The sequence below is a fragment of the Hylobates moloch genome, unplaced genomic scaffold, assembly GCF_009828535.3.
Source record: "Hylobates moloch isolate HMO894 unplaced genomic scaffold, HMol_V3 SCAFFOLD_24, whole genome shotgun sequence".
Classification (NCBI taxonomy): domain Eukaryota; kingdom Metazoa; phylum Chordata; class Mammalia; order Primates; family Hylobatidae; genus Hylobates; species Hylobates moloch.
In genome coordinates, this window is record NW_026652299.1 from 33,630,967 (window position 1) to 33,658,600 (window position 27,634).

At 40.0% G+C, this 27,634-nt stretch overlaps 1 protein-coding gene across 3 annotated transcripts in view; it reads left to right on the forward strand.

Annotated features, from left to right (window-relative positions):
* UGGT1 (UDP-glucose glycoprotein glucosyltransferase 1) overlaps nt 1–27,634 on the forward strand; it is a 110,279-nt gene that overhangs the window by 12,945 nt on the left and 69,700 nt on the right. For all 3 annotated transcript variants that reach the window (XM_032145616.2, XM_058434330.1, XM_032145618.2), the window contains exons 4-13: nt 3,732–3,862; nt 5,418–5,530; nt 9,194–9,368; nt 10,923–11,019; nt 12,058–12,136; nt 16,645–16,745; nt 17,472–17,571; nt 19,461–19,521; nt 23,852–23,943; nt 25,408–25,558. In XM_032145616.2, coding sequence (XP_032001507.1) covers nt 3,732–3,862; nt 5,418–5,530; nt 9,194–9,368; nt 10,923–11,019; nt 12,058–12,136; nt 16,645–16,745; nt 17,472–17,571; nt 19,461–19,521; nt 23,852–23,943; nt 25,408–25,558 — 1,100 coding nt within the window. The remainder of the gene's footprint in view (nt 1–3,731; nt 3,863–5,417; nt 5,531–9,193; nt 9,369–10,922; nt 11,020–12,057; nt 12,137–16,644; nt 16,746–17,471; nt 17,572–19,460; nt 19,522–23,851; nt 23,944–25,407; nt 25,559–27,634) is intronic.

Sequence of the window (27,634 nt, forward strand, 5' to 3'; positions counted from 1 at the left end):
TGTTTTTTTCCCCTCTTGTTTTTGTTCTATCATGATCCTTTATTAAAGTGCCATGTGAATATTTTGTGGAAGTACATTTCATTTTAAATCATTCAGTATTAATAACCATCTAATCTGATTCACTGTTTTCGTTATGAACTAATTACACAACTGAGCTATTATCTGTTAAGTTCATTATCATTAAGTTAGTATCATCCAGAGTGTTTTCCATTATGCCTGCCAGCCACCCACAACTTGAGTGTTAAGGTATCAAATGAATGATTATCCTATAAAGCCTCATTTGCAGTTTTTATGATGTGCTTTCACATTTTTTAAACTTCATATAAGCTATATAGGGTGTAAACATTAATAGTTGGAGATGCTGATATGTGAGTAGTTAAAACCTTGAATATTAATTTACATTGACAGATATAGGTTATTATTATTTTTTTTAATTTTTATTTTTTGAGACGAAGTCTTGCTTTGTTTCCAGGCTGGAGTGCAGTGGTACGATCCGGGCTCACTGCAACCTCCGTCTCCCAGGTTCAATCATTTCTCCTGACTCAGCCTTCCAAGTAGCTGGGATTACAGGCATTCGCCATTACGCCTGGCTAATTTTTGTATTTTTAGTAGAGATGGGGTTTCCCCATGTTGGCCAGGCTGGTCTCGAACTTTTGACCTCAAGTGATCCACCCGCCTCAGCCTCCCAAAGTGCTGGGATTACAGGCATGAGCCACTGTGCCTGGACAGATATAGGTTCTTAGAGAAGAGGAAATGTTTCAAAATTGTGTGACTGCTGTTGATGTTAATGGGTTGTTTTTTTTTTCTTCTTTTAAAATTATTTAATTTTTTTTTTTTTTTAAATAAAACGGAGATGAGGTCTCACTGTGTTTCCCAGGCTGGTCTCAAACTTCTGGGCTCAAGTGATCCTCCCACCTCGGCCTCCTGAATTTCTGGGATTATAGGCATGAACCACCACACCTGGCCTGTATTGATTTTTTAACTTTTAAATTTTTATTAAAATAATTCATATTTTAAAAGTTATCTGAGTCTTTTTGTTTTATTTTTATTTTATTTCACTTTTTTCACTCTGTGATCTAGCCAAAGATTTATTTTATTTATTATTATTTTTTATTTGGGCTAATTAAAAAAAATTTTTTTTGTAGAAACAGGGTCTCGCTGTGTTGCCCAGGCTGGTCTCAAACTCCTGGGGCTCAAGTGATCCTCCTGCCTTGGCATTCCAAAGTGCTGGAATTACAGGCGTGAGTGACTGCACCCAGCTAGATTTTATTTTATTTTATTTTATTTTATTTTTTTTGAGACAGAGTCTTACTCTGTTGCCCAGGCTGGAGTGCAGTGGTGCGATCTCGACTCACTGCAATCTCTGCCTCTTGAGCTCAAGCTGTTCTCCTGCCTCAGCCTCCCGAGTAGCTGGGATTACGGGTGCCCACCATCGCGCCCAGCTAATTTTTGTAGTTTTAGCAGAGACGGGGTTTTGCCATGCTGGCCACGCTGGTCTCAAACTCCTGACCTCAGGCAATCCACCCACCTTGGCCTCCCAAAGTGCTAGGATTACAAGTGTGAGCCACCAAGCCTGGCCTAGTTTTGATTTTAGAAACAGAGTCTGGCTCTGGAGGCCGGAGTGCAGTGGTGTGGTTATAGCTCACTATAATCTTGAACTCCTGAGCTCAAGCAGTGTTCCTGCTTCATCTTCCTCAGTAGCTGGTATTATAGGTGTGTGCAACCAGGCCTGGCTAATTTTTAAATTTTGTAAAGATGGGTCTAGCTGTGTTGCACATGCTGGTGTCAAACTCCTGGCCTCAAGACATCCCTGCCCCGCCTCCCGCCTTGGCCTCCTAAAGTGATGGGATTATAGGCGTGGGCCACCATGCCCAGCCTGAATCTTTTTTTTTTTTTTTTTCGGTGATATAGATATGTAAAGATTTTAAACAAGCATCTGTAAGTTTTACTAATTTAGAGGCAACCAGAATTAAGTTATCAAAAAATACTTTATTTTTAAGATTTTATAGAACAAATTTATCAAAGTGGGTTTATAATCAAATTTGAACTTTGACATTTAAAATGACATTTTTTCAGTAAAAATGATAATACATATTCATTAAAGCTATAGGAGTATGAATTCTATGAACAACATAAAAGCATGTTAAACATTTTATTTGCTTGAAATATTATTTATATTCCTGCCACCCAAAGATTGACACCATTAACATTCTGGCATCATTTTGAGATATTTCTTATCTATTTTTTACGTAGAGGATGCTATTGCAGTATAAAACCTTTTATATTCTGCCTCATAAAATGTTACTTATATTTTCTTTTTTACATGGAACATTTTATTTTCATTATTTACCTGTTTATTTTTTGAGACAGAGTCTCCTCTTGCTCAGGCTGGAGTGCAGTGGCGCGATCTCGGCTCACTGCAACCTCTGCATCCTGGATTCAAGTGATTTTCCTGCCTCAGCTGGGATTACAGGTGCATGCCACCTTGCGTGGCTAATTTTTGTATTTTTAGTAGAGATGGGGTTTCACCATGTTGGCCAGGCTGGTCTCGAACTCCTGACCTCAGGTGATCCACCCACCTCTCCCTTCCAAAGTGCTGGGATTACAGGCATGAGCCGCTGTGCCCTGCCTATTTTTATTCTTTTAAAAAGAGATGCACTGTGTTACCAAGGCTGATCTCTTGAGCTCCTAGGCTCAAGCAATCCTCCCGCCTCGGCCTCCTAAAGTTTTGGGATTACAAGCAAGAGCCACTGTGCTTGTCCTTTAAAATGGAAAATTTAAGTTTTTTGCATGGATAACATGTGGTTCCGAAGTCAAAGCTATATAAAAGATTATACACAGAAAAATCTTGTTTCTTCCTTGACCCTGTTCCTTCTGTTTCTTTCCTGCTTTTTATAACATTTTAAATTAATTTGTTTAGCCTTCAGTGTTTTTTACAGCAAATATATACATATGTATTCTTATTTCTCATTCTTTCTGCTGGTTAAAAAAAAAAAGTTACTATGTACATTGTTTTGTACCTTTGCTTTTCATTTATCCTGGGGATTTTTTCACATTCGTATTTGGATTTTTTTTTTTTCTTTAAAATAATTTGGTCCAGCTTTTTGTTTAAATGCTTCTTTTCAAACTTTATAATTTCATCAGTATTCTTTAATACTGTGTAACTTCCTCATGACACTGCTCAGTTTTGTTTAGTTTTTGGAGTCGTTACCATGTGCTAGGCATCATGGATATAAGGATAAATAGGTCATAGCCTCTTCCTCTGGGGACCAGAAGTCTAAGTGGGGTATAGATAGACAGTGAATAAATAATTTAGTAAATGATATGATAAGTGAAAGAGGTAAACAGAGAAGTGTTCTGGGATTGAGGAAGAGGTTTGACTGGTCCATTGAAGCAGGGGGTAGGGATTGTGGAGACTTCCTGGAGTAGGTAATTTCACAGCTGAATTATTTCTGAGGAAGTATGTAGCTGTAAGTCATCCAGGTAAGTGGGAAAATAGTGGTCCAGGGGAGGGAATAGTTTGAAAGGGAAGAAGAGAGGAAGAGCCCAACTGCATTGTGTACTCCAGGGAATTTTAAGCATTTGATGAGCGTTCAAGACAATATACTGGTAAAACTTGCCATCACATACCTTTGTAAACACAGCTTTGTGCTTCATGAACTATCTTCTTTATCTTCTTTAGATGTCTCTAGTCATATGCAATTACTTTGGTTAATGTTCTTCCTTGACAGGTACCGATTATTCCTACTATCATGCAATATTGGAAGCTGCATTTCAGTTTCTGTCACCCCTCCAGCAGAATTTGTTGAAATTTTGTCTGTCTCTTCGTTCCTACTCAGCTACGATCCAAGCCTTCCAGCAGGTGGGTCCAGTGCTCTTAAAGAACAGCATTTTAGAGTGTATATCATGATGAATGGATAACCGCAGTTGTCCTGGAATTGAATTACAGAGCTATCACCTTTTTGCCTGAAATTTTCTAGGATTTATGATTTTTAAAAAAAATAATAAGCAAAATTGATGTTGTCTTCAACCCACAGATTTAAAAAAATAAGAAAAAGAATATCTATATAGAAAAGAGACAGCAATATTTTATTTATGTGTTGCAGCCTGGGAGATGTAATCTTGTTAAACCAATGAGCCAGCATCTAATCACAGCCTATAGTTCTAAAAGCAGTTCACAGGAAATACAGGCGGCAAGAAATGTTTAGCATCACCGCAGGGATGCAGTCAGGAAAATCTAGAATTCAGGAATTGTTGTAGTAATCTAGTTTCTTCAATAAATAAATTATGGAAATTTCTATTGTAATTGAAAAGAAAAAGAGGGACAGAGAAACCTCAAGTTAAGAGAGACTTAAGAGGCAGTCAAAGATGTCCTCACCAGCTAGATATTTGATATAAAAGCAATGCTAATTTTAAAAGTATTTTTTATTATAAAACAGAAAAACCACTCACAAAAAATATGTAGTAATAGACTATTATAATGTGAACATCCTTGTAATTTTCACCCAAGTTGAGAAGCAGGACTTGGTCTGGCACCACGGAAAGCCCTCCATGTACTGTGTCCTGATTGTGGCCACCTTTCGCCCTCTGAAACCAACCACCCTGTTAATTTCTGTTGGAATCACTTGCTTGTTACTGTATTGTTGTATTGCCCAAAGGTACATCTTCACACAATGAAGTGATTTTTTTTTTTCATTTTTCTTTATTTTGTGACAGAGTCTCGCCCTGTTGCCCAGGCTGGAATGCAGTGGCACAATCACAGCTCACTGCAACCTCCACCTCCTGGGTTTAAGTGATTCTCCTACCTAAGCTGGGGTAGCCTGCTACCACACCCAGCTAATTTTTGTATTTTTAGTAGAGACAGGGTTTCGCTGTGTTGGCTAGGCTGGTCTGGAACTCCTGACCACAGGAGATCTGCCTGCCTCCACCCCCCAAATTGCTGGGATTACAGGCATGAGCCACTGTGGCTGGCCTGTTTTTGCATTTATTGATTTAGTTTTTTTGAGACAGGGTCTTGTTCTGTTGCCCAGGCTGGAGTGTAGTTCTGTGATTATGGATCGCTGCAGCCTCAACTTTTCAGGCTCAAGCAATCCTCCTACCTTAGCCTCCTTAGTAGCTGGGACTACAGTTGTATGCCACTGTGCCTAATTTTTTTTTTTTTTTAAATTTTTTGTAGAGATAGGGTCTCACTATGCTGCCCAGGCTTAAGTGGCAGGCTTAACTGCCCAGGCTTGGGCTTAAGTGATACTCCCACTCCGGTCTCCCAAAGTGCTGGAATTACAGGCACAAGCCACCACACTCAGCCACTTTCACTGATGTTGTTTTGTCATAATTTAATCACCTATTTTGATTATACATGTCTTTATCTCATCTTTGGTTAGAAATTTAAAAAGTACGTATTATGTCTTATGTGACAGATAGCAGCTGATGAACCTCCACCAGAAGGATGTAATTCGTTTTTTTCAGTGCATGGAAAGAAGACTTGTGAATCTGATACCCTGGAGACTCTTCTACTGACAGCCTCTGAAAGGTAGATTATATGTTTATTTTCATATCATGCATTTCCAGTGCTGCTTCTGTATTTAGTCTACCTTCTGATTTTCTCATCTGTTTTGTATCATTAGGCGTAATGGTTTAGAGTATGGCTTCTGGAACCAGACTGACTAGATTTGAATCTCAGCTCCGTCACTTAAAATAGTTTTGTGAAATATGGCAAATTACTTTCTTTCCTAATCTCATTTCAAAATGGAAATAATACAAGTATTTAGTATTAACTGTTATTGTTTAGTAATGACTGCATCTGAGCAATGACATAGGCTTTGTCATTAGCTTAGTAAGGAATACTGTGTGTATTAAAGCCAATGCCTGAAATAATGATATTAATGATAATATCTCTCAGGATATTATTAGTTTCAGACAAAGGAGGATATTTGAAAGATAATTGCAGGCTTGATTTGAATATTAATTTGGTAACTGATGTACCAGCTTTTTGCCCGAAGGTAGGTTTCCTGTGGTAGACAACTCTACTGTGTATCATTTTGCTGACTGGCTAGGGCAGCAAGCCCTCTGTACCTCCTCTAATGCTGTTCATAAACAGAACAGTGATCTCTACGTGGGATTGGCCGGCCCTCTCAGTACTGCTAATGGCAGTTAGGTGGTGTAGGTCTTCTTTAGTGAGATTGGCTGCCTAGCACCCATCCTCTGCCCACCAAATGGCATTAGTGCTTCTTACTCAGAGTGCCAACCAAAAAACATAGTGTGCGTTCCAGCCATCTCCGGGTCAAGGCATGGACATTCAGAAATGGCTGCATGGTGATACGGTAGTACTCTCTCTTGGGGGAAACAAAATTGATGGCTTTGTAATTCTTTTAAAAAACTTTAATTTGCTACAACAATAATGCACACCTTTGTGAAGAAAAGAACAACAGTGTCTCCTATCTCTGAGAGGCGGTAACTACTTTTAATGGTTTGGCATATATACCTTCAGACTTTTTTCTATGGTTTTAAATTTATACATGTAGGTAGTTTTATTTTTATAAAAGGTATCTTTCAATTTAGTACAAGTGGGTGTACCTCATTATTTTTAACACATGCATAACCTATGTAAGACTGTCCCGTAATTGGTAATTTACCTCTTACTGATGGATTTTTAAGTCATTTCCTCCTGTTACAATAAGGCTATATGGAGCATCTGTATTCATGTCTTTACTTTCTGCTGAGTTGTATAGTTTATTATAATAGAGACTGGTAGGTCATAAAGTCTGTGCATTAAGATCTGCTAGTATCTTTTTTTTTGAGACAGAGTCTGGCTCTCTCCCTCAGGCTGGAGTGCAGTGGCACCATCTCAGCTCACTGCAAGCTCCGCCTCCCGGGTTCACGCCATCCTCCTGCCTCAGCCTCCTGCATAGCTGGGACTACAGGCGCCCGCCACCACGCCCTGCTAATTTTTTTTTTGTATTTTTAGTAGAGACAGGGTTTCACTATGTTGGCCAGGATGGTCTCGAACTCCTGACCTCGTGATCCGCCCACCTCGGCCTCCCAAAGTGCTAGGATTACAGGCTGGAACCACTGCGCCCGGCCAAGATCTGTTAATATCTTGATGCCATCCTTAGATAAGTTTTTTTGGGAGAAGCTTTAAAATTTAAGAGGAAAACTGAAATGTTAAGTCCATTAGGGGCACAAGCCTGTAGTCCCAGCACTTTGGCAGGCTGAGGCAGGAGGATCACTTGATCCCAGGAATTCCAGACCAACCTGTGCAACAAAGTGAGACCCAGTTTCTCCAAAAAGTAGCTGGGTGTGGTGGCAGTAACCAGGCACATGCCTTTGGTCCCAGCTACTCGGGAGGCTGTGGTGGGAAGATCACTTTAGCCCAGGAGGTAGAGACTGCAGTGAGCCCTGTTCATGCCACTGCACTCTAGCCTGGGCAACAGACTGAGACTCTGACTCCAAAACAGAAACAGAAACAAAAACGTCCGTTAGGAAGATCATAGTAGTAAAAATAGTAGAGGAGATAGACTTAGTATAATTGGCAAGTAATATGCTTAATGTCATCCTCTGCTTTTTGCAGTATTTATACTTATATTTTTATTTATTTATTTATTATTTATTTATTTTTGAGACTGAGTCTCGCTTTGTTGCCCAGACTGGAGTGCAGTGACGCCATCTCGGCTCACTGCAAGCTCCACCCCCCAGGTTCACGCCATTCTCCTGCCTCAGCCTCCCAAGTAGCTAAGACTACAGGCACCCACCACCATGCCCGGCTAATTTTTTGTATTTTTAGTAGAGACGGGGTTTCACTGTTAGCCAGGATAGTCTTGATCTCCTGACCTCGTGATCCGCCTGCCTCAGCCTCCCAAAGTGCTGGGATTACAGGCGTGAGCCACCACGACCGGCCTATACTTATATTTTTAAATAAAAAGTGAATCATATTCTGTTTATATGGTAGAAAAATATACTTGGCCAGCTGTGGTGGCTCATGCCTATAATCCCAGAACTTTGGAAGGCTGAGGTGGGTGGATCGCTTGAGTCAGGAGTTTGAGACCAGCCTGGGCAACATGACAAAGCCCATGTCTACAAAAGATACAAAATTTAGCCGGGCATGGTGTCATACACCTTTAGTCCCTCCTTGAGCCCTGGAGGTCGAGGCCGCAGTGAGCCGAGTGATCTTGCGACTGCGCTCCAGCCTAAGTGACAGACTGAGGACTTCTCAAAATATAACATAATATAACATATTATATTGGCCGGGCCTGGTGGCTTATGCCTGTAATGCTAGCACTTTGGGAAGCCCAGGTGGGTGGATCACCTGAGGTCAGGAGTTTGAGACCAGCCTGGCCAACATGATGAAACACCGTCTCTACTAAAAATACAAAAATTAGCCAGGCGTGGTGGTGGATGCCTGTAATTCCAGCTACTGAGGAGGCTGAGGCAGGAGAATTGCTTGAACCCAGGAGGCAGAGGTTGCGGTGAGCCGAGACCATGTCATTGCACTCCAGCCTGAGCAACAGGAATGAAACTCCATCTCCAAGAAAAAAAAACCCAAAAAACAAAACAAAAAAACCCCACTGTGTTATATATATATATATATTACATACATACATACTCAAGTTTTAGTAGTCATTTGAATATGTGTCCTGTTTTGGCCCTTTTCCTCCTCTTTTAGGAATTGCTAGCTGTTATTAATTGAGATTTATTTTATTCGTTTATTTTTTTTGAGACAGGGTCCCGTTCTGTCACCCAGGCTGGAGTCCAGTGGCATGATCATGGATCACTGCACCCTCGACCTCTGGGGCTGAGGTGATCCTCTCACCTTAGCCTCCCAGGTAGCTGGAACTACAGGTGCACGCCACCATACCCAGCTAATTTTCATTATTTATTGTAGAGTCGAAGTTTTGCCATGTTGCCCAGGCTTCGTCTTAGTTATGATTACAGGCATCATACACTTGACCTGCCAGTGTTTACATTTGATAGTTAGTATTTTTTGTAATGTACTTTTGTTATTTTGAATCATGAATAAATAAGACTCATACCTGATAGTAATCTTAGTAAGTGAAAAATATTTAAGATCATGCTACCCTTCATATTAAGATGCTTATAATCTTTATTTAAATTTTCATAACTGTACTTTATATTTTGTGACATTTTTAGTGTTTCACAATTATTTTTAAAGTTTTAAGCTTTTATTATTTATTTTCAGACCCAAACCTTTATTGTTCAAAGGAGATCACAGATACCCCTCATCTAATCCTGAAAGCCCTGTGGTGATTTTCTACTCTGAGATTGGCTCTGAGGAATTTTCCAATTTTCACCACCAGCTTATATCAAAAAGCAATGCAGGCAAAATCAATTATGTATTCAGACATTATATATTTGTAAGTATTGACTTATTTTACACCTGTTTTGAATGTAATTTGCCTAGCGTGACCTTAGAACATAAGCTAATAATCTCCCTCTTTATAAAATAATCTAGTTATTTGAATCTCTTTTTTGATAAATCCAGTAGTTTCATTGAGTTTATTATTTGCACATATGATGTGCTTTGCTTGACTTTCTGAAGAAATATAAAACATGCTAAAAAAGTGGCTTGATAAAATTTACATTTTATTTCAAAATGAACCATGTAAATAATCTTTTCTGATTTTAATATGGTCATCATACTATGGAACTGATTGTTGAATTCAGTTTCCTTTCCAACCTTTTTTCTTCCGTTTTCTCCTTGCCACCTTTTTATTTGGTGGAAGGGGGAGGATTTTCTAAACAGGCGATTCTTAGGTAGACTTGATGTAATATTAAGCTTTTAAGATTCTGTGTAATATTTAGTCATTTAAAATATTTGTATGTAAAGGTTGTTAGTCCTTTAAAGTTTCTATGTCATAATAAGCTCAGTACTAAGTTCATGCAAAAAATAAAATTTTATTTATTGATTTATTTATTTTTGAGACTGAGTCTCGCTCTGTCGCCCAGGCTGGAGTACAGTGGCGCGATTTCAGCTCACTGCAACCTCTGCCTCCTGAGTTCAAGTGACTCTCCTGCCTCAGCCTCCCGAGTAGCTGGGATTACAGGCACTTGCCACCATGCCGGCTAATTTTTTGTATTTTTAGTAGAGACAGGGTTTCACCATGTTGGCCAGGCTGGTCTCCAATTTCTGACCTCAGGTGATCTGACTGCCTCAGCCTCCCAAAGTGCTGGGATTACAGGTGTGAGTCACTGTGCCTGGCCATAAAATTTTAAATGAAAATGTGTACAAGCAGAAAGTTTTATCGAAGTCCAGTTTTTGACTCTCCCTCTGCCCCCTTCATTGCGGTTAGGATGGATGTTAATGTCTGAAGGGCCGTCTTCAGTCAGGATGCTGGTGAGCCTGTGACATCTGGTCACTCCAAGCTCCGCCTGAAGGCATTTAAATTTAATAAAAAGCATACTCCCATGGGCCTCAAAAAACACTTCTGGGACTGAGACCTCACCAGCTTTCAACCCTGCTTTGTAGGTGCTGGAACTTCTTTTTCTCTTTCTACATTTCTTACGGTTGGGACCATAGCACTTTCAGCTGTCCATTCATCTGGTTTTGCTTCTACCTTGGAATTCCATTCCCACAGTTGTGGCAGCCTACAACATGTAAAGGAGCCTAGGATTTTATAAGGAGAGAATATAGACTCTGAATTGATTTTTAAAACGTATAATCAATATTTTAATGGTAGATAAGTGCTTTTATTACTCTTGAGTTTCTGGTAGGTTTTGGACTAAAAAAAATTTGTTTAGTGAACTTTCTTAGCCATATAATTAATATCCTTAGAAAACTATTTAAAGATATTTTGAGGGCATAATCCGAGGTAATGGCTAGGAGATGCAACATTAATATGGTCATGCCGTGTACACTGTGACACAGAAAGAGCTAGGTGGTAATGATGGAATTCTGGCTTTACTCGCAGAATCCCAGGAAGGAGCCTGTTTACCTCTCTGGCTATGGTGTGGAATTGGCCATTAAGAGCACTGAGTACAAGGCCAAGGATGATACTCAGGTGAAAGGTGAATTTGTAAAAATGGGACCAGTGTGCTTTCTTCAAATATGAGTTAAAGGGGAGTTTGTTTCCATATGAAAAATAATAGATTTAGGTGTATGCTGAACCTGTGTTTGCATCCTGGTTCTGTTACATCTGAGTGGGTGACCCTTAAGCAGATGCTCTAGGTCCCAGTTTTCTCTTGTGTAAAGTACAGGTAATGATACATGTCTCTTCCAGTATTGGGGAGGAATAAATAAGATGTGTAAGGAAAGAACTTTTTCATGTACTAAAAAAAAAACAAAAAACACAAAAAAAGAACCTAGCACAGTGGTTTGCCCAAAAGTGTTCAGCAAGTAGTAGCTATTGGTGTTGTTGTTATATGGGATTTACAAATAGCCATTTATTTGTGACTCCAGTGTGAAATCTTAAAGTATCCTATATTTAACAAACAATTTTATGTTGTTTATTATTTCTGTACATGGAACAGTTTACTGTGGATACTTTCTGTTGTAATACTCTAGGGTTTTGAATTTATTATTTTATCTACAAGTTTTAAATGCTATTTTTTCATTTCTTTCTTTTAAGCTCATTTTAAAGATAAAAAATCAATTTGAGTAGTAAAGCAGATGGAAAATAAACTACTACCTCATCATTCTGTTTTCTTCAGTAATTGTATTTAGGATTAAGTTGACTAATTATAAATTCTTCAGAATTTTAATATTGAAAAATTCTTTGTTCATAGTGTTTAAAACTATTAATTTCGTAATTGTCCATAATGTTTAAATGTATTAATTTTGAAGTTTCTAGCATGTAAAATTTTCCAAAGTTTAAGGGAAAAATGCATTCTTTATCCAGGAACACAGGAGATATTAAAATGCATTTATTCTGTTTGTTTAAAGAACCATTGCCAAAGGGTAATTGTGATAGTCAACATTTTAAATGGTATTCAGGGGTTTCTGATTTTTTTCACATTATTCAATTTTATGAAGTTTATGAGACTAGTAACATTTTTGTTTCAAATCTGAGCAATTATTAATAATATATATTTTCTATGCTTTCATAGGAACTGAGGTAAACACCACAGTGATTGGTGAAAATGATCCTATTGATGAGGTTCAGGGGTTCCTCTTTGGAAAATTAAGGTATGTATGTTCTATGTATTTTGGGAAACGCCTTCATTTTCCTTAAGCCTCCAGGCTTTCTTGCATTTTAAGCATCATCTTACTCATTGCTGTCTGAGTTACCCATCTCCTAGCAGTACTTTATATATGCAATCCTATGTGGAGAGTCAACCACTTAGTTTATAGTACAGTTTATGATTTCACATTATTCTTTTTTTTTTTTTTTTTTGAAGACAGAGTTTCGCTGTGTCGCCCAGGTTGGAGTGCAGTGGCGTGATCTCGACTCGCTGCAACCTCCGCTTTCCACGTTCAAGTGATTATTCTGCCTCAGCCTCCTGAGTAGCTGGGATTACAGGCGTGCACCACCACACCCAGCTAATTTTTGTATTTTTAGCAGAGATGGGGTTTCGCCACGTTGGCTAGGCTGGTCTCAAATTCCTGGCCTCAAGTGATCCACTCGCCTCAGCCTCCCAAAGTGCTGGGATTACAGGCGTGAGCCACTGCGTCCAGCCTGAAGCACATTATTCTTTTTTTTTTTTTTTTGGAGACAGAGTTTCACTGTCGCCCAGGCTGGAGTGCAGTGGCGTGATCTCGGCTCACTGCAGGCTCCGCCCCCTGAGGTTCACACCATTCTCCTGCCTCAGCCTCCCGAGTAGCTGGGACTACAGGCGCCTGCCACCTCGCCCAGCTAATTTTTTGTATTTTTAGTAGAGACGGGGTTTTACTGTGTTAGCCAGGATGGTCTCGATCTCCTGACCTCGGGATCCGCCCGCCTCGGCCTCCCAAAGTGCTGGGATTACAGGCGTGAGCCACCACGCCCGGCCACATTATTCTTAAGTGATACTATGGCTACCTGCCTACAGTTTTAAGTGCGTTTTTGTTGCCTCTCAGTTGATGGCATTAAGTTACATACCATTTTTTGATTGCCATAAGGGGAGAAATTGAATTGTTTCACTTAATATTTTCCCAGGAAAAAAAATGTATTTAAAAGTTTTTTCAAACATAGTCTGGGCAAAAATGCAAAATAGATATAGTAAATTTTATACATGCTCAATGGAAAAAACATTTTGTTATTATTATTATTATTTTATTTATTTACTTTTTTTGAGACGGAGTCTTGCTCTGTTGCCTGGGCTGGAGTGCAGTGGCACAATCTCAGTTCACTGCAACCTCCGTCTCCTGATTCAGGTGATTCTCCTGCCTCAGCCTCCTGAGTAGCTAGGATTACAGGCACCCACCACCATGCCCGGCTAACTTTTGTATTTTTAGTAGAGACGGGGCTTCACCATGTTGGCCAGGCTGGTCTTGAACTCCTGGCCTCAAGTGGTCTGCCCGCCTCGCTCTTCCAGAGTGCTGGGATTACAGGCATGAGCCATGGCGCCCAGCTCAGAAAAAAACATTTTATTAGAATTTGCTTTATGTGAAAGGAAATGGTATTTTTAAAAATTCCATAATTATGTAATCATTTAATGAAAGCATCATCATAACCAATTAATGTAAGCATCATAGTATTTTATAGCTGGAAAGTCTTCTTAGCTGTTATTCTTTTTTTTTTGAGGCGGAGTCTTGCTCTGTTGTCCAGGCTGGAGTGCAGTGGCACAATCTCGGCTTGGCTCACTGCAAGCTCCGCCTCCCATGCTCACGCCATTCTCCTGCCTTAGCCTCCCAAGTAGTTGGGACTACAGGCATCCGCCACCACGCCTGGCTAATTTTTTGTATTTTTTTTTTAGTAGAGATGGGGTTTCACTGTGTTAGCCAGGATGATGTTGATGTGACCTTATGGTCCGCCCGCCTTGGCCTCCCGAAGTGCTGGGATTACAGGTGTGAGCCACCGTGCCTGGCCTGGAAAGTCTTCTTAGCTGTTATTCTAAAAGTTGAAGTTATTTCCCTCATGGCTTGATAATTGTTTAGAGCCCTGAATTCTGCTTTATCTGGAAATTTTTATTAGGACATTGTGTGTGTGTGTGTGTGTGTGTGTGTGTGTATGTGAGAGAGAGAGAGAGGGAGAGAGAAAGTGATAAAATAGAAATAGTATATGCTAGACTCAGTTTTATATACTTCAGCTTTGAGATTTGGCCAAGTGAAATAACCAGATTAACAATTTAGAAGAGATATCTTAGTTTACATTGAATTACATGTTGAGTTCATCCTACATATATATACATTTCTTATTTAACATCAGTTTTGGCCTCATTAGAATGTAATCATATCCTATTTTTATTTGACTCAGGCTTCCAGAATCCTTTTCTAAAAAAATTTTTTTGAGACAGGGCTTTGTCCTGTCACCCAGGCTAGAGAGCAGTGGCACAATCACGGCTCACTGCAGCCTTGATTCCTGGGCTCAAGGGATCCTCCTACCTCACCCTCTGAAATAGCTGGGACTACAGGTGTGTGCCATCATGCCTGGCTAATTTTCAAATGTTTTGTAGAGATAGAGTCTTGCTATATTGCCCAGGCTGGTCTTGAACTTTGAGTTCAAGTGATTGTCCTGCCTTGGCTTCCCAAAGTGTTAGAATTACAGGTGTGAGCTACCACTCCCAGCTTCAGAATCTTTTTTCACATTTATGTTGTTTATGTTTATTTTTTGGGTAGCATTATGATTTTATGTATTCACAGCACAAAGGTATTATCAAGAATATTGAGGCTGTTTTACCTTTTGGACATTCAGAATAGTTATTTAGCTATCCAAAGTAGTTAGACGTTTTTTTTTTGTTTGAGACAGGCTCTCAGTCTGTCACCAAGGCTGGAGTGCAGTGGTGCCATCATGGCCTACTGCAGCCTCCACCTCCCCAGGCTCAGGTGACCCTCTCACTTCAGTTTCTGTATTTGTGGTAGAGATGGGGTTTTGCCATGTTGCCCAGGCTGGTCTTGAACTCCTGGGCTCAAGGGATCCGCCCACCTTGGCCTCCCAAAGTGCTAGGATTACAGGTGTGAGCCACTGCCACTGTGCCTGGCCTCATTTTTGGTATTTAAGAGTTTGTATTGGTTGAATGTCTTTTTTCTGAAATGCTTAAACTAGAACTAGAGTTTCAGATTTCAATTTTGGAATATTTGCATGATACTTACCAGTTGGGCACCCCAAGTCTGAAAATCTGAAACCTGAAATGCTTCAATGAGCATTTCCTTTGATGTCATGTTGACATTTAATGAGTTTTGGATTTTGGAGCATTTTGGATTTCAGAATTTTGGATTTGGGATGCTCAGGCTGTAGTAACTGACAGGAAGTGGGTTGATTGGACAGTGAATGGTCTGAGGGAATTTTAATTTCTGTATGTTGTATTAAGAAATTTTGAGTTAGCTGGGCGCAGTGGCTCATGCCTGTAATCACAGCACTTTGGGAGGCTGAGGCGGGTGGATTACGAGGTGAGGAGTTCAAGACCAGCCTGGCCAACAAGGTGAAACCCCATCTATACTAAAATAAAAAAATTAGCTTGGTGTGGTGGTGCATACCTGTAATCCCAGCTACTCAGGAGACTGAGGCAGGAGAACTGCTTGAACCGGGACCCGGGAGGTGGAGGTTGCAGTGAGCCGAGATCATGCCATTGCACTCCAGCCTGGGCAACAAGAGTGAAACTCTGTCTCAAAAAAAAAAAAAAAAAAAAAAAAAGAAAGAAATTTTGAGTTTATGGCATTTAAAAGAAAAAAGTAATGTACTAGTCATCTGTCTGTCTGATGTAAATGTTGTATCTCTGCCCCAGATCACCTCTCCTTTACTATAGTGGAATATGCTATTTTTAAAGATAAAACCCAGTAACTATGGTTAGCCTAAATTGTATTCATGTTACTAAGAGATTTATGAGCACATAGGCTAAAGGAAACTCATTTTGGGACTGGCAGCAGTTTTTTCCTCCCTCAGTTTTAGTTTGAGAAATTAAAATGATTCACAAAAGCATAGAGAAAAATTTATTCCCACATACTTACAACCCAGAATAGATTGCTGTTGTCATACTTGCTTTTCTCTTCTATAGAACTATTTATTAAGCTTTCTTTTTCTTCCTAGTATAAGCCTTTTTTTGCTTTAAGAACAAAGGAAAACAAAAAATAAAACAGGTCAGTAAACACTGCAGGTATAGCTGAAGTCTTCTTTCTTTCTTTCTTTCTCTTTCTTTCTCTTTCTTTTTTTTTTTTTTTTTGAGACAAGGTCTTCCTATGTTGCACAGGCTGACCTGGAACTCCTGGGCTCAAGTGATCCTCCTGCCTTGGCCTCCTCAGTGGCTGGGATTACAGGCGTGAGCCACCACACCTGGCCGGAAAAGTCTCCTTTGTTAACCACTGTCAGTCTCCTTATCTACCTCATAGGGAATCACTATTCTAGCAATTTTTCTATAAATTTTATGAGTTTTAAACTAGTTTCTAATTTTCTGTTTTTTTTTAAAGAGGAATAATTATACTTCATTTTTTCCCCCTATGTTGTAGAAAATTTCCTAGGGTTGGGAGAGGAAAACCATGAAGATAAAGTTGATTTACTTCTTCTTATGCTCCGGGTAAGAAAAAATAATGAAAAGGACTGATTTTTATGTTTCTTTTAGAGATCTGCACCCTGACCTGGAGGGACAGTTGAAAGAACTCAGAAAGCATCTTGTAGAGAGCACCAATGAAATGGCACCTTTAAAAGTTTGGCAGTTGCAAGGTAATGAAAACAGGGAGAGGTCATTGGCCTACTTTTTGGCCAAGTTTTATGGTTTTAAAAAATGCAAAATTTGAATTTAATTGTATGTAGTACGTGATTCTGAGGGTGCCTCAGATTTTAAAGATAAGAGTGATTAATTACGATTAATCAGGGAAGAAAGCAAGTCCTTTTGTAAACAGATAACACTAGGTGGAAGTAATATATATAAACAAGTGGCAAGTGTTTCTGTGTGACCATACATAAACTTGTAATACGAGAAACAGGTCATAGTCCTGAGTTCCTATATATATACATTTCTTCAACTGTTTATCTATAGAGTGTTAAAGACATGTCATTGTGGCAGGAGTGTTTTTCTCTGTTCCAAAGAACTATTTTTCAAGTTTTTTTCCCCAACATCATTTACTAAAAGTCTTCATGCTGTATTTTGTGATGTATTGTAAATTTGGAAAAGGGAAAAGGACTTGGGCCTGATTTAGCCTCTGCTACATGCGTTAGTGTGTGCCCTAGTGTTTTCTGCAGATATATCAGAAACGGCTCAACTGAATACTCCAGAGATCTTTGAAGTGAATAAAACCTGAAATTGAATCATGGGCACTCTCTGGAATGGTTGCATTCTAAGACATTCTTAATTACCAAGAAAAGAGTGGGAAGTAAATTTGGATTTTGTTTTCTGCTTCTCATTGCATTAGATTAATCCACTTTTAACTATATTTGACATCGTTGCAGATCTCAGTTTCCAGACTGCTGCTCGAATCTTGGCTTCTCCTGTTGAGTTGGCTTTGGTTGTTATGAAGGATCTTAGTCAGAATTTTCCTACCAAAGCCAGGTAATGTAGAATAATGCTCTTCTCCTTAACATCATACCCAGTTATCATCATGTTCACTTGCCAAATGAGGTAATAACAATATGAAAATTCCTAGAAAATTAAGATTCTTTTTTTTTTTTTTTTTTTGAGATGGAGTCTCGCTCTTGTTGCCCAGGCTAGAGTGCAGTGGTGCAATCTCGGCTTACTACAACCTCCGCCTCCCAGGTTCAAGCGATTCTCCTGCCTCAGCCTCCCAAGTAGCTGGGACTACAGATGTGCGTCACCATGCCCAGCTAAGTTTTTGTATTTTTAGTAGAGACAAGGTTTCACTGTGTTGGCCAGGCTAGTCTTGAACGCCTGACCTCAAGTGATCCGCCCGCCTCAGCTTCCCAAAGTGCTGGGATTACAGGCGTGAGCCACCACGCCTGGCGAAAATTAAGATTCTTTATGACCACCACCACTACTATTGCAGATGGTGCTCTGTGTCTTGAAGATGGTAAGACCATGGATTGTGTGGTTGAAGTGACAGATTTAGGTTATGTTCTTAGCACTTCTACTTACTAGTTGTGTGACCTTTGCAAATAAACAACCTCTCTTTACCTCAGTTTCCTCAGCAGTGGAATGAGAATAAAAATACCTGACTTTCAGGATTGGATGAGTCTTGCTCATGTAACTAACTAATCTAGAGTCTGTCCCAGACCATAGTGGTTTTCTTCATGAAATGTTTTACATATGTCATCTTATTGAATCTTGAAGAAACTGAGTCATAGAGGCTAAGTGACTAGTTCGTAGTAACAGAGTAAGATTTTGTTTGGGCCAGGCTTGGTGGCTCGCGCCTGTAATCCCAGCACTTTGGGAGGCCAAGGCCTGGCTAATTTTTGTATTTTTAGTAGAAACAGGGTTTTGCCATGTTGATCAGGCTGGTCTGGAACTCCTGACCTCAGGTGATCCACCCGCCTTGTCTGGTGCCCAAAAGGGGGAAGTGGGCCAGGCATGGTGGCTCACACCTGTAATACCAGCACTTTGGGAGGACGAGGTGGGTGGATCACTTGAGGTCAGGAGTTCCAGACCAGCCTGGCCAACATGGTGAAACCCCTTTCCTACTGAATATACAAAAAATTAGCTGGGCGTGGTGGCAGGGGTCTGTAATCCCAGTTACTCGGGAGGCTGATGCAAGGAGAATCGCTTGAACCCAGGAGGCGAAGGTTGCAGTGAGCCAAGATCATGCTATTGCACTCCAGCCTGAGCAACAAGAGCGAAACTCTGTCTAAAAAAAAAAAAAAGATTTTGTTTGTACGTTTGCTGACGTTGCCTTCAATTCTGTAATATTGCTGCACATCTCATAAATGCAAGGCAAAATTGTTTTAAAAGCCACATTTTTAGAAACTATTGACTTGAATGGTTCCCAGTCGTTTTCTTGAGTCACTGAATGAAGTGTTTTGACTTCTGATGTGAGATATTTTATAACTAAGTTTGTTTATTTGGGACTTAGACATCATGTAGTGAATTCTCATTTAGTCCAGCTGCTACTTGAAGGTATACACGAATGATTCCACCTCCACCGTAAGTGGGAAGAGCAATCTGCTGCCTTGGTGTATTCAACATTATCCTTTTAGCCTGAGAGTAGTAGAGATCATATATAGAAATGGGGTGCATATGTTTAAGAACTTGGAAACAACTGCACCTGTTTTATAATGCCATAGCTACTACATTTCTTTGATTTTGTATCTTAAAAAAATATACACATCTGAGAAAGGAGAAATATATTTATCAATTATAAAGATTTAAGGTTTTTCCCATTTAATTTTTTCTAATTTATTGAATAATGTGTTTCATATTTTAAAATATGGAAATTGAAGACTTTATATCAAATATTAAGCCGAGCACTCATAATGTTTTTATTTCCTTAGAGCAATAACAAAAACAGCTGTGAGCTCAGAACTTAGAACCGAAGTGGAAGAGAATCAGAAGGTATTCACCGATAGAAAATACTGACCTGTTTTGTATTCTATCTTTAATCTGAGTTTAATCAGCAGCATTTAACAGTGTCGCTCTTCTTTTATCTAAGATCGTGATTTTTTCATTTCTGTGATCTTTGTATTTTTAGTGTTTAATGAAAGTTCAGTGTGCACATAACTGAAAGCATGAAATGGTGCTACCATGTTGTTCAGGAAAGCAGCACCCCTAGCATGTCTCACCCCGTTCCTGAAGACATTCACTTTCGACATTTAGCTGATTCTTCGGATGTTTCTCTCCAGAATTCTAGCTTACATTGGTACTTTATTTTTCACGTTCAGACATTATATATATTGGCCTCCTATTTAAACAATGAGGTTTAACTTTCTTTCACTGCCTCCGCCTCAGTGTCCCACCACTATTCTATATTGGCACTGTCCTGTCTATCCGTCTTCCCAATATTGGATGTTGTGATTTTACCTGGTTTTGATGTGGTCTGAGATGGACTGGTTGCTCTTTATGCCCAGGGGATGCTGGTCATCCTGAGACTTTCCTTTAACCTCCTTTGTTGGATCCTCTGTTGCTTGATTCCATGTCTTCTGTGTTTTTGGTTTATTTCCTTGTTTTGGCACAGCTCATCATTCTTTGTGAGAAAAGTTGCCTGGGAGGCAAATTTGAAATTCTGAGAAATCAACTTTCTACTTGTTTTTGTTTTTGTTTTGGAGACCGAGTTTCGCTGTGTCGCCCAGGCTGGAGTGCAGTGGTGCGATCTCAGCTCACTGCAAGCTCCACCTCCCGGATTCACGCCATTCTTCTGCCTCAGCCTCCCAAGTAGCTGGGACCACAGGCGCCTGCCACCACTCCCGGCTAATTTTTTTGTATTTTTATTAGAGACGCGGTTTCACCGTGTTAGCCAGGATGGTCTCGATCTCCTGACCTCATGATCCACCCGCCTGGCCTCCCAAAGTGCTGATGAGATTACAGGCATGAGCCACCACGCCCAGCCAACTTTCTACTTGTTTTTATTGATAGCTCGTTATACAATATTGGCAGGTTATACAATTCTAGGTTGGAAGTTATTTCAAAATTTGAAACAAGGCATCACCTCTTGGAATTTTAGTTTCCATTGTGGCTGTTGAGAAGTCTGAAGCCTTTGTATGAAATCTCTTAAGGATCTTTTCTTTGACTCTAGTTATCTGAAATTTCATAATTATATGTGTTTTTAAAAAAATCTCTGTACTTTTGGGTGGTTGGTGGGCCCTTAAAATCTGGAAAATCATTACCTTTAGCTTTGGGAAATTTTCTTTTTTATTTTATTTTATTTTATTTTATTATTATTATACTTTAAGTTATAGGGTACATGTGCACAATGTGCAGATTTGTTACATATGTATACATGTGCCATGTTGGTGTGCTTAGGTATACTCTTCGTCCTCCTCCCCACCCCAACATCCCCGGTGTGATGTTCCCTTCTGTGTTCATGTTTCTCATTCTTAAATTCTTTCTTTGTGTTTCTTCTCTCTGGTTTCTCTTTCCTCTTTTCCTAGAAATATGTATTTATTTATTTTTTAAATGTTGCACCTCTTTGACTAGTTTGGCCTTTTAACTTTAGAAGTCTTTTCTTTCCTATTCTTTTCTCTTTTTCAAAAAAAAAAAAAACTTTCTGGCAAGAGTTTTCAACCTGTGTGCATCTTTTTTCCTTTAGTTGCCAAATATTTAATTTTCAGGTTTTTGTTTGGTTCTTTTTATGGTGTTCCTGTATATCTCTGAAGACAATGGTGCTTGTGTTTTCTGTCTGCAAAGTTTGTTTCCTCTTAAGCTGCGTTTTTGGGTTTTGGTCTCTTTAGTGGTGGAGGCCTTCCTTAGGTGTCCGGTGATCACACTCAGAGTGAGGCACCAAGGACCCGGTTGGAAGTCCTAATGATGTGGCTTTGTGACTGTAAGGTGTTCTGTTGTGACCATTTCCTAGGGAACCCCAATGACAGTATTTTTGTTCCTTTTCTTTTGGGTTGGTCAGTCCTTGTCAGTCTCCAGAAAAGGATCCGTCAGTCTTCTGTCTGGAGGGTGAAATCTGTTTGCTAGAGCTGTAGAAGCACAGTAGGGAAGAGCGTTTGGTGACTTGCCTTCGATTCCCCGTTATGTGTGTGGGGTCCCTGTCCTCCTTGTGCTCGATTTGCCGTTGTCCACAGATGTTCTGTTTTGTTCTTTTCCAGGGAATGAGCCTCCATTTTGCTGGAGTAGGGGGTAGCACCGACCGCAGTCACCTGGCAGTGGGAAATCAGTTGGGGGGCTGGGGGATTTTGTCTTAAAGGGCTTTATATCAGAACTTAGCTAATAATCACCCTTTGTATATGTCCTGTGTGCTCCAGTTCCTGAGCCTTTGGTGAGTTCCACAGGGTGACACAGGTTTCTTGTTGACCTTTCCTGTTGTTGGTCTAACATTCAGCTTTCTCAGGGCTGCTGGGACAGTGACTCCTCACCCACCTCTCTTCCAGCTTCCAAAATTTGGTGGCCTTTTTCTTTCCTGTTCTCTTTGTCTTTGTGGATTTATAACTGAAAAAGTCGCTCTAGTGACATTTCAGTAGAATTTCAGGAGAGAAAAAAGTTCTTATGTTCAATTCACTATCTTTACCCCAAATTTCCTTAATCTTTATATCTGAGATATTAGTGAATTAAGTACATCTGAGGGGTAAATAAATGTTTCTCAAATGTTTACTAAGCTGAGAAACCTTATTGGGAGTTTTTATTTACTTTTTAGTTTCCAAAATAAAAACATCAAATATTATCTTAAATTTAGGGCCTTTTTCCCCCTAAGGAAGGAAGACAAAATTATACTGTATTGCTGTTTCATGGAGCCTTAATTTTTTTTGAGTAAAACATTTTATTAAAGCATAAATATATACTTTTTTTTTTTTTTTGAGATGGAGTCTTGCTCTGTCGCCCAGGCTGGAATGCAGTAGCATGATCTCGGCTCACTGTAACCTCTACCTCCTGGTTCAAGTGATTCTCCTGCCTCAGCCTCCCGAGTAGCTGGGACTACAGGCGTTTGCCACCACACCCAGCTAATTTTTTTGTATTTTTAGTAGAGATAGGGTTTCATCATGTTGGCCAGGAAGATCTCGATCTCCTGACCTCGTGATCTGCCCGTCTTGGCCTCCCAAAGTGGTGGGATTACAGGCATGAACCATCATGCCTGACCAAAATGTATTTTTTTTTTTTTTTTTGAGACAGAGTCTTGCTCTGTCGCCCAGGCTGAATGCAGTGGCACGATCTCAGCTCATGGCAACCTCTGCCTCCCAGGTACAAGCAGTTATCCTGCCTCAGCCTCCTGAATAGCTAGAATTACAGGTACCTGCCACCATGCCCAGCTAATTTTTTGTAATTTTAGTAGAGATGGGGTTTCACCATGTTGGTCAGGCTGGTCTCAAACTCCTGACCTCAGGTAATCCACTCACCTCGGCCTCTCAAAGTGCTGGGATTACAGGCATGAGCCACTGTGCCCAGCCCAAAATATATATATGAAACACAAAGAGAGAAGCACACAAATTCTCAGTCATTCGTTTGATGAACTTTCCCAAAATGAACCCATCTATATTGCCAGTGTCCAGACCTAGAAATAGATATGACTCTATTCACCAGCTCAGGGTCAGTCTTTTTTTTTTTTTTTTTTTTTTTTTTTTTTTTTGAGACAGTCTTGCTCTGTTGTTCAAGCTGGAGTGCAGTGGCGCTATCTCGGCTCACTGCAGCCTCTACCTCCTGGGTTCGAGCGGTTCTTGTGCCTCAGCCTCCCAAGCAGCTGGGACTACAGGCATATGACACTGTAGCTGGTTAATTTTTGTATTTTTAATAGAGGCGGGGTTTTGCCACGTTGTCCAGGCTGGTCTCCAACTCCTGGCCTCAAGTGATCCACCTGCCTTGGCCTCCCCAAGTGCTGAGATTACAGGTGTGAGCCACTGTGCCTGGCCTGGATCAGCCTTTTTTTTTTGTCGTCTGAGAGTGCTGTGCACTCAGCCAGGGAGTGAGTAGATGTGAATTCCTCTCTCTCTCGGAAGAAATTCCAGTTCACAATTGATACACCTTTCCGTGATCTCCTTACTTTTTTTCTCTTCTTTTTAAAATCGAGAAGTAAAAATTGCATATTTTTGTGGTGTACATGTTTTGAAATGTGTATACACTATGGTATTATCCCCTGTCTTACTTGCCATTGAATCCCAACAGCATCTTGAAGCAAATCTTAGCTCTGCCTTAGGATGCCGAGATTTGTACAGGTAGTGAAGCCCAGAAACAATAAAATTTTTTTAAAACATTCTCTCACAGCTCCATAATAATTATTAAAATTTTTCAGTATTTCAAGGGAACTTTAGGATTACAACCTGGAGATTCAGCCCTCTTCATCAATGGACTTCACATTGATTTAGATACACAGGATATATTCAGGTATGGATAATATTTTTCATTCTCTGAAAAGTTTTTGTAATATGTAGCACCTTGTAACATGTTCATATTGCCGTTCCTTCTTGATGTGGCATGATGCAAAGCCTGATGGCTTACCAGGCGCCACTGGGTGGACGTAGGTAGTAGGCACATGCTGTGATGGGTGGGCAGGATGACATGTCTCCATCTTGTGTTACAGTGTGTGTTCAAGGCCTGAGTGTTTTCTGAGGCTGTCCTTTTAGAAGCTATACTTTTCCACTTAACCATGGGAACATAGAAAAGAACAGGTTCTTTGGCTTTTGGAACAGTGTGAAGTAGATTTATTAAAAATACTGCCTCTGGGCCTGGCACGGTGGCTCATGCCTGTAAATCCCAGCACTTTGGGAGGCTGAGGCTGGCGGATCACTTGAGGTCAGGAGTTCGAGACCAGCCTGGCCAACATGGTAAAACTCCATCTCTGCTAAAAATACAAAAATTAGCCATGCCTAATAGTGCGTACCTGTAGTACCAACTACTTGGGAGGCTGAGGCAGGAGGATCATTTGAACCTGGAAGATGGAGGTTGCAGTGAGCCGAGATTGCACCCGTGCACTCCAGCCTGGGCAACAGAGTGAGAATCCATCTTAAAAACCAAAAACCAAAAAAAACCTGTCTCCTGTGTCTCAGAAGGTGTTCTGTCTACATATATTATTTGAATATCCACTTTTTTGGTAAAATGTGGTTCAGTATTAAATTGCATTCGATTGTCTTCATGATTTTGGGGTGGATAGCAGACAGGTAGAATTCAGACATTATTCATTTGTTTTTTTGAGATAGAGTTTCAAAAAAAATTTTTTTTTATCATATCTTATTTCTCCTTCCTTTCTATCTTTTTATTTTTTTGGAGACAGAGTCTCACTCTGTTGCCCAGGCTGGAGTCCAGTGGCACGGTCTCGGCTCACTGCAACCTCTGCTTCCCGGGTTCAAGCGATTCTCCTGCCTCACCCTCCTGAGTAGCTGGGATTACAGGCACCTGCCACCATGCCTAGCTATTTTTTTTGTATTTTTAGTAGAGATGGGGTTTCACAATATTGGTCAGTCTGGTCTCAAACTCCTGACCTCAGGTGTGGATTCTTTCAGGCTTTTTTCTGTGGTCGTATGTTTGCCTCTGTGAATTGGTACTGACATTGAAACATATATTAAGCATATGTAATGTAGTATCTCTTTTTAATCTTTATTTTGAGATAATTGTAAATACACATGCAGTTATAAGAAAGAATACAGAGAGATTAATGTACTGTTTTTAAAATCATGTGGTGTAAAACAGTTTAGGGTTATTTTATCCTCAATTTGTGTGTTTATTCCCTTTTTAAATTTCTCAATTAATTTGATTTGGCATTGAGGTTGAATAATACATTTTTTTCATGGTGAGAATTTTTTTTAAAAGCTTTTTTTCCTGGTAAATACCTCTTTTTGTTTTTTCCCCCAGTCTGTTTGATGTGTTGAGGAATGAAGCTCGGGTAATGGAGGGTCTGCATAGATTGGGAATAGAAGGCCTTTCTCTGCATAATGTTTTGAAGCTGAACATCCAGCCCTCTGAGGCAGACTATGCGGTAGACATCCGGAGTCCTGCTATTTCAGTGAGTATTTTGTTAAGGTGATCAAAGGACTTTCTGACCAGGAATCTTTTTTATGGTTTCTGATTTGTCTCTTATGAGGGTGAAGTTACTCCCACCATCTCTTTTGTTGGTGTGAAAGATTGATAATTGCTTATATGGGACTTTGTGTATGTAATAAAGTAGGCCCTTAAATGCCTCAAAAAGTTGAGTTATTGTTGCTAATGTGGTTAAGACAGTGATTTTTTTTTTTTTTTCCAAGACAGAATCTCGCTCTATTGTCCGGGCTGGAGTGCAGTGGTGTGATCTCGGCTTACTGCAACCTCTGCCTCCCAGGTTCAAGCAATTCTCCTGCCTCAGCCTCCCGAGTAGCTGGGATTACAGGAGCCTGCCACCATGCCTGACTAATTTTTGTATTTTTAGTAGAGACGGGGTTTCACAATATTGGTCAGGCTGGTCTCAAACTCCTGACCTCAGGTGATACACCCACCTCTGCCTCCCAAAGTGCTGTGATTATAGGCCTGGCCAAGCCAGTGATTTTTTTCACTTGAGCATGCCCCTGGTATTCAGCTGAGCATCTCTTGGGAAAAAGTGTTTAGTTTGTATTTTCTCAATTGCATACAGAGCTTGTGTGATGTTGTGACATCTGTAAATTAAAACTACTATTGAAAAAGTCACTTTTTAGCTAAGAACCTTCTTTAGTAGGATTTTGATATTTGAGATTTGAAGGATTTATATAGACTTTTGCCTGCCGTATGATCTTTCTGAGCCTTCGTCTCGTCATTTGTCAGAGAATGTGGGGAATAGGGCTGGGCTTGGTGGCTCGTGCCTGTAATCCCAGCACTTTGGGAGGCCAAGGCGGGTGGATCACCTAAGGTCAGGAGATCGAGACCAGCCTGACCAACATGGTGAAACCCCGTCTCTACTCAAAATACAAAAATTAGCCGGGTGTGGCGGCACACACCTCCTAGTCTCAGCTATTCAGGAGGCTGAGGCAGAAGAATCGCTTGAACCTGGAGGTGGAGGTTACAGGTAGCTGAGATCATGCCACTGCACTCCAGTCTGGGTGACAGAGCAAGACTCCGTCACCAAAAAAACAAACAAACAAAAAAAATAGAGAATGTGGGGAATAGTGCCATCTTGGGCAGTTGTGGTAAAAAATAAGATGAGTGGAGAGCTGATCTTATTTTTTCTTGGATTCTGTACTGCATTCATTTTAGAAATATTTTATTTAAGAGAAATAATGTAGAATGTAGATAATCATTACTTGAATTCATACTTGATCATATAACTTATTTTGATGAAGACATTGTTATGTCATTTGCTTTTCTGTTAAAAGTACTTATAAAGAGTAAAAGATAATAACATCAACATGACATGTTTATGCAAACATAAAGGGACTAACAACCATAGGACCCATCATCATGCTGACATTTAATCATTTTGTGTCAGATTTAATTGTTTTCTTGGAAAAAAAAAAAAAAACAGTTTTAGTTGAAGCCCTTCTTTGCCCCTTACCAGCCACCCCTCTCCTTCCTGAAGTTCATATCTTTTCTCAAGTTGGTGTGCATTCCCTGGTCCCTTATTTTATCCTTTTATTTTCTATCAAGTATATTTTCCTTTCCGTCTTTTGTTTTTTTAGAGATGAGTCTCACTATGTTGCCCAGGCTGGACTCAAATTCCTGGGGTCAAGCAATCCTCTTGCTTCAGCTTCCTGAGTAGCTGGAACCATAGGCATGTACCACCTTGCCTGACTCCTATTTAATATTCTAAAAATTTGAGGCCAGGCACAGTGGCTCATGCCTGTAATCCCAGCACTTTGGGATGCAATCACAGCTCACCACAGCCTTAAACTCCTGTGTTCGAGAGGTCCTCCTGCCTCAGCCTCCTGAACCATTCTCTTTGCGGACATGAAGTTGTTTCTGATGTTTTGCTGTTGTAAACACTACTTTAATTAGGCTCTTTTTTCCTCTCTTTTTCTGTATACATGTGAATTTATTTGGGGCAGATACCTGGAACTAGAGTACTTAGTGGTACTGCATGTATTGTATTGTATTGTATTGTATTGTATTGTATTGTATTGTATTGTATTGTATTGTA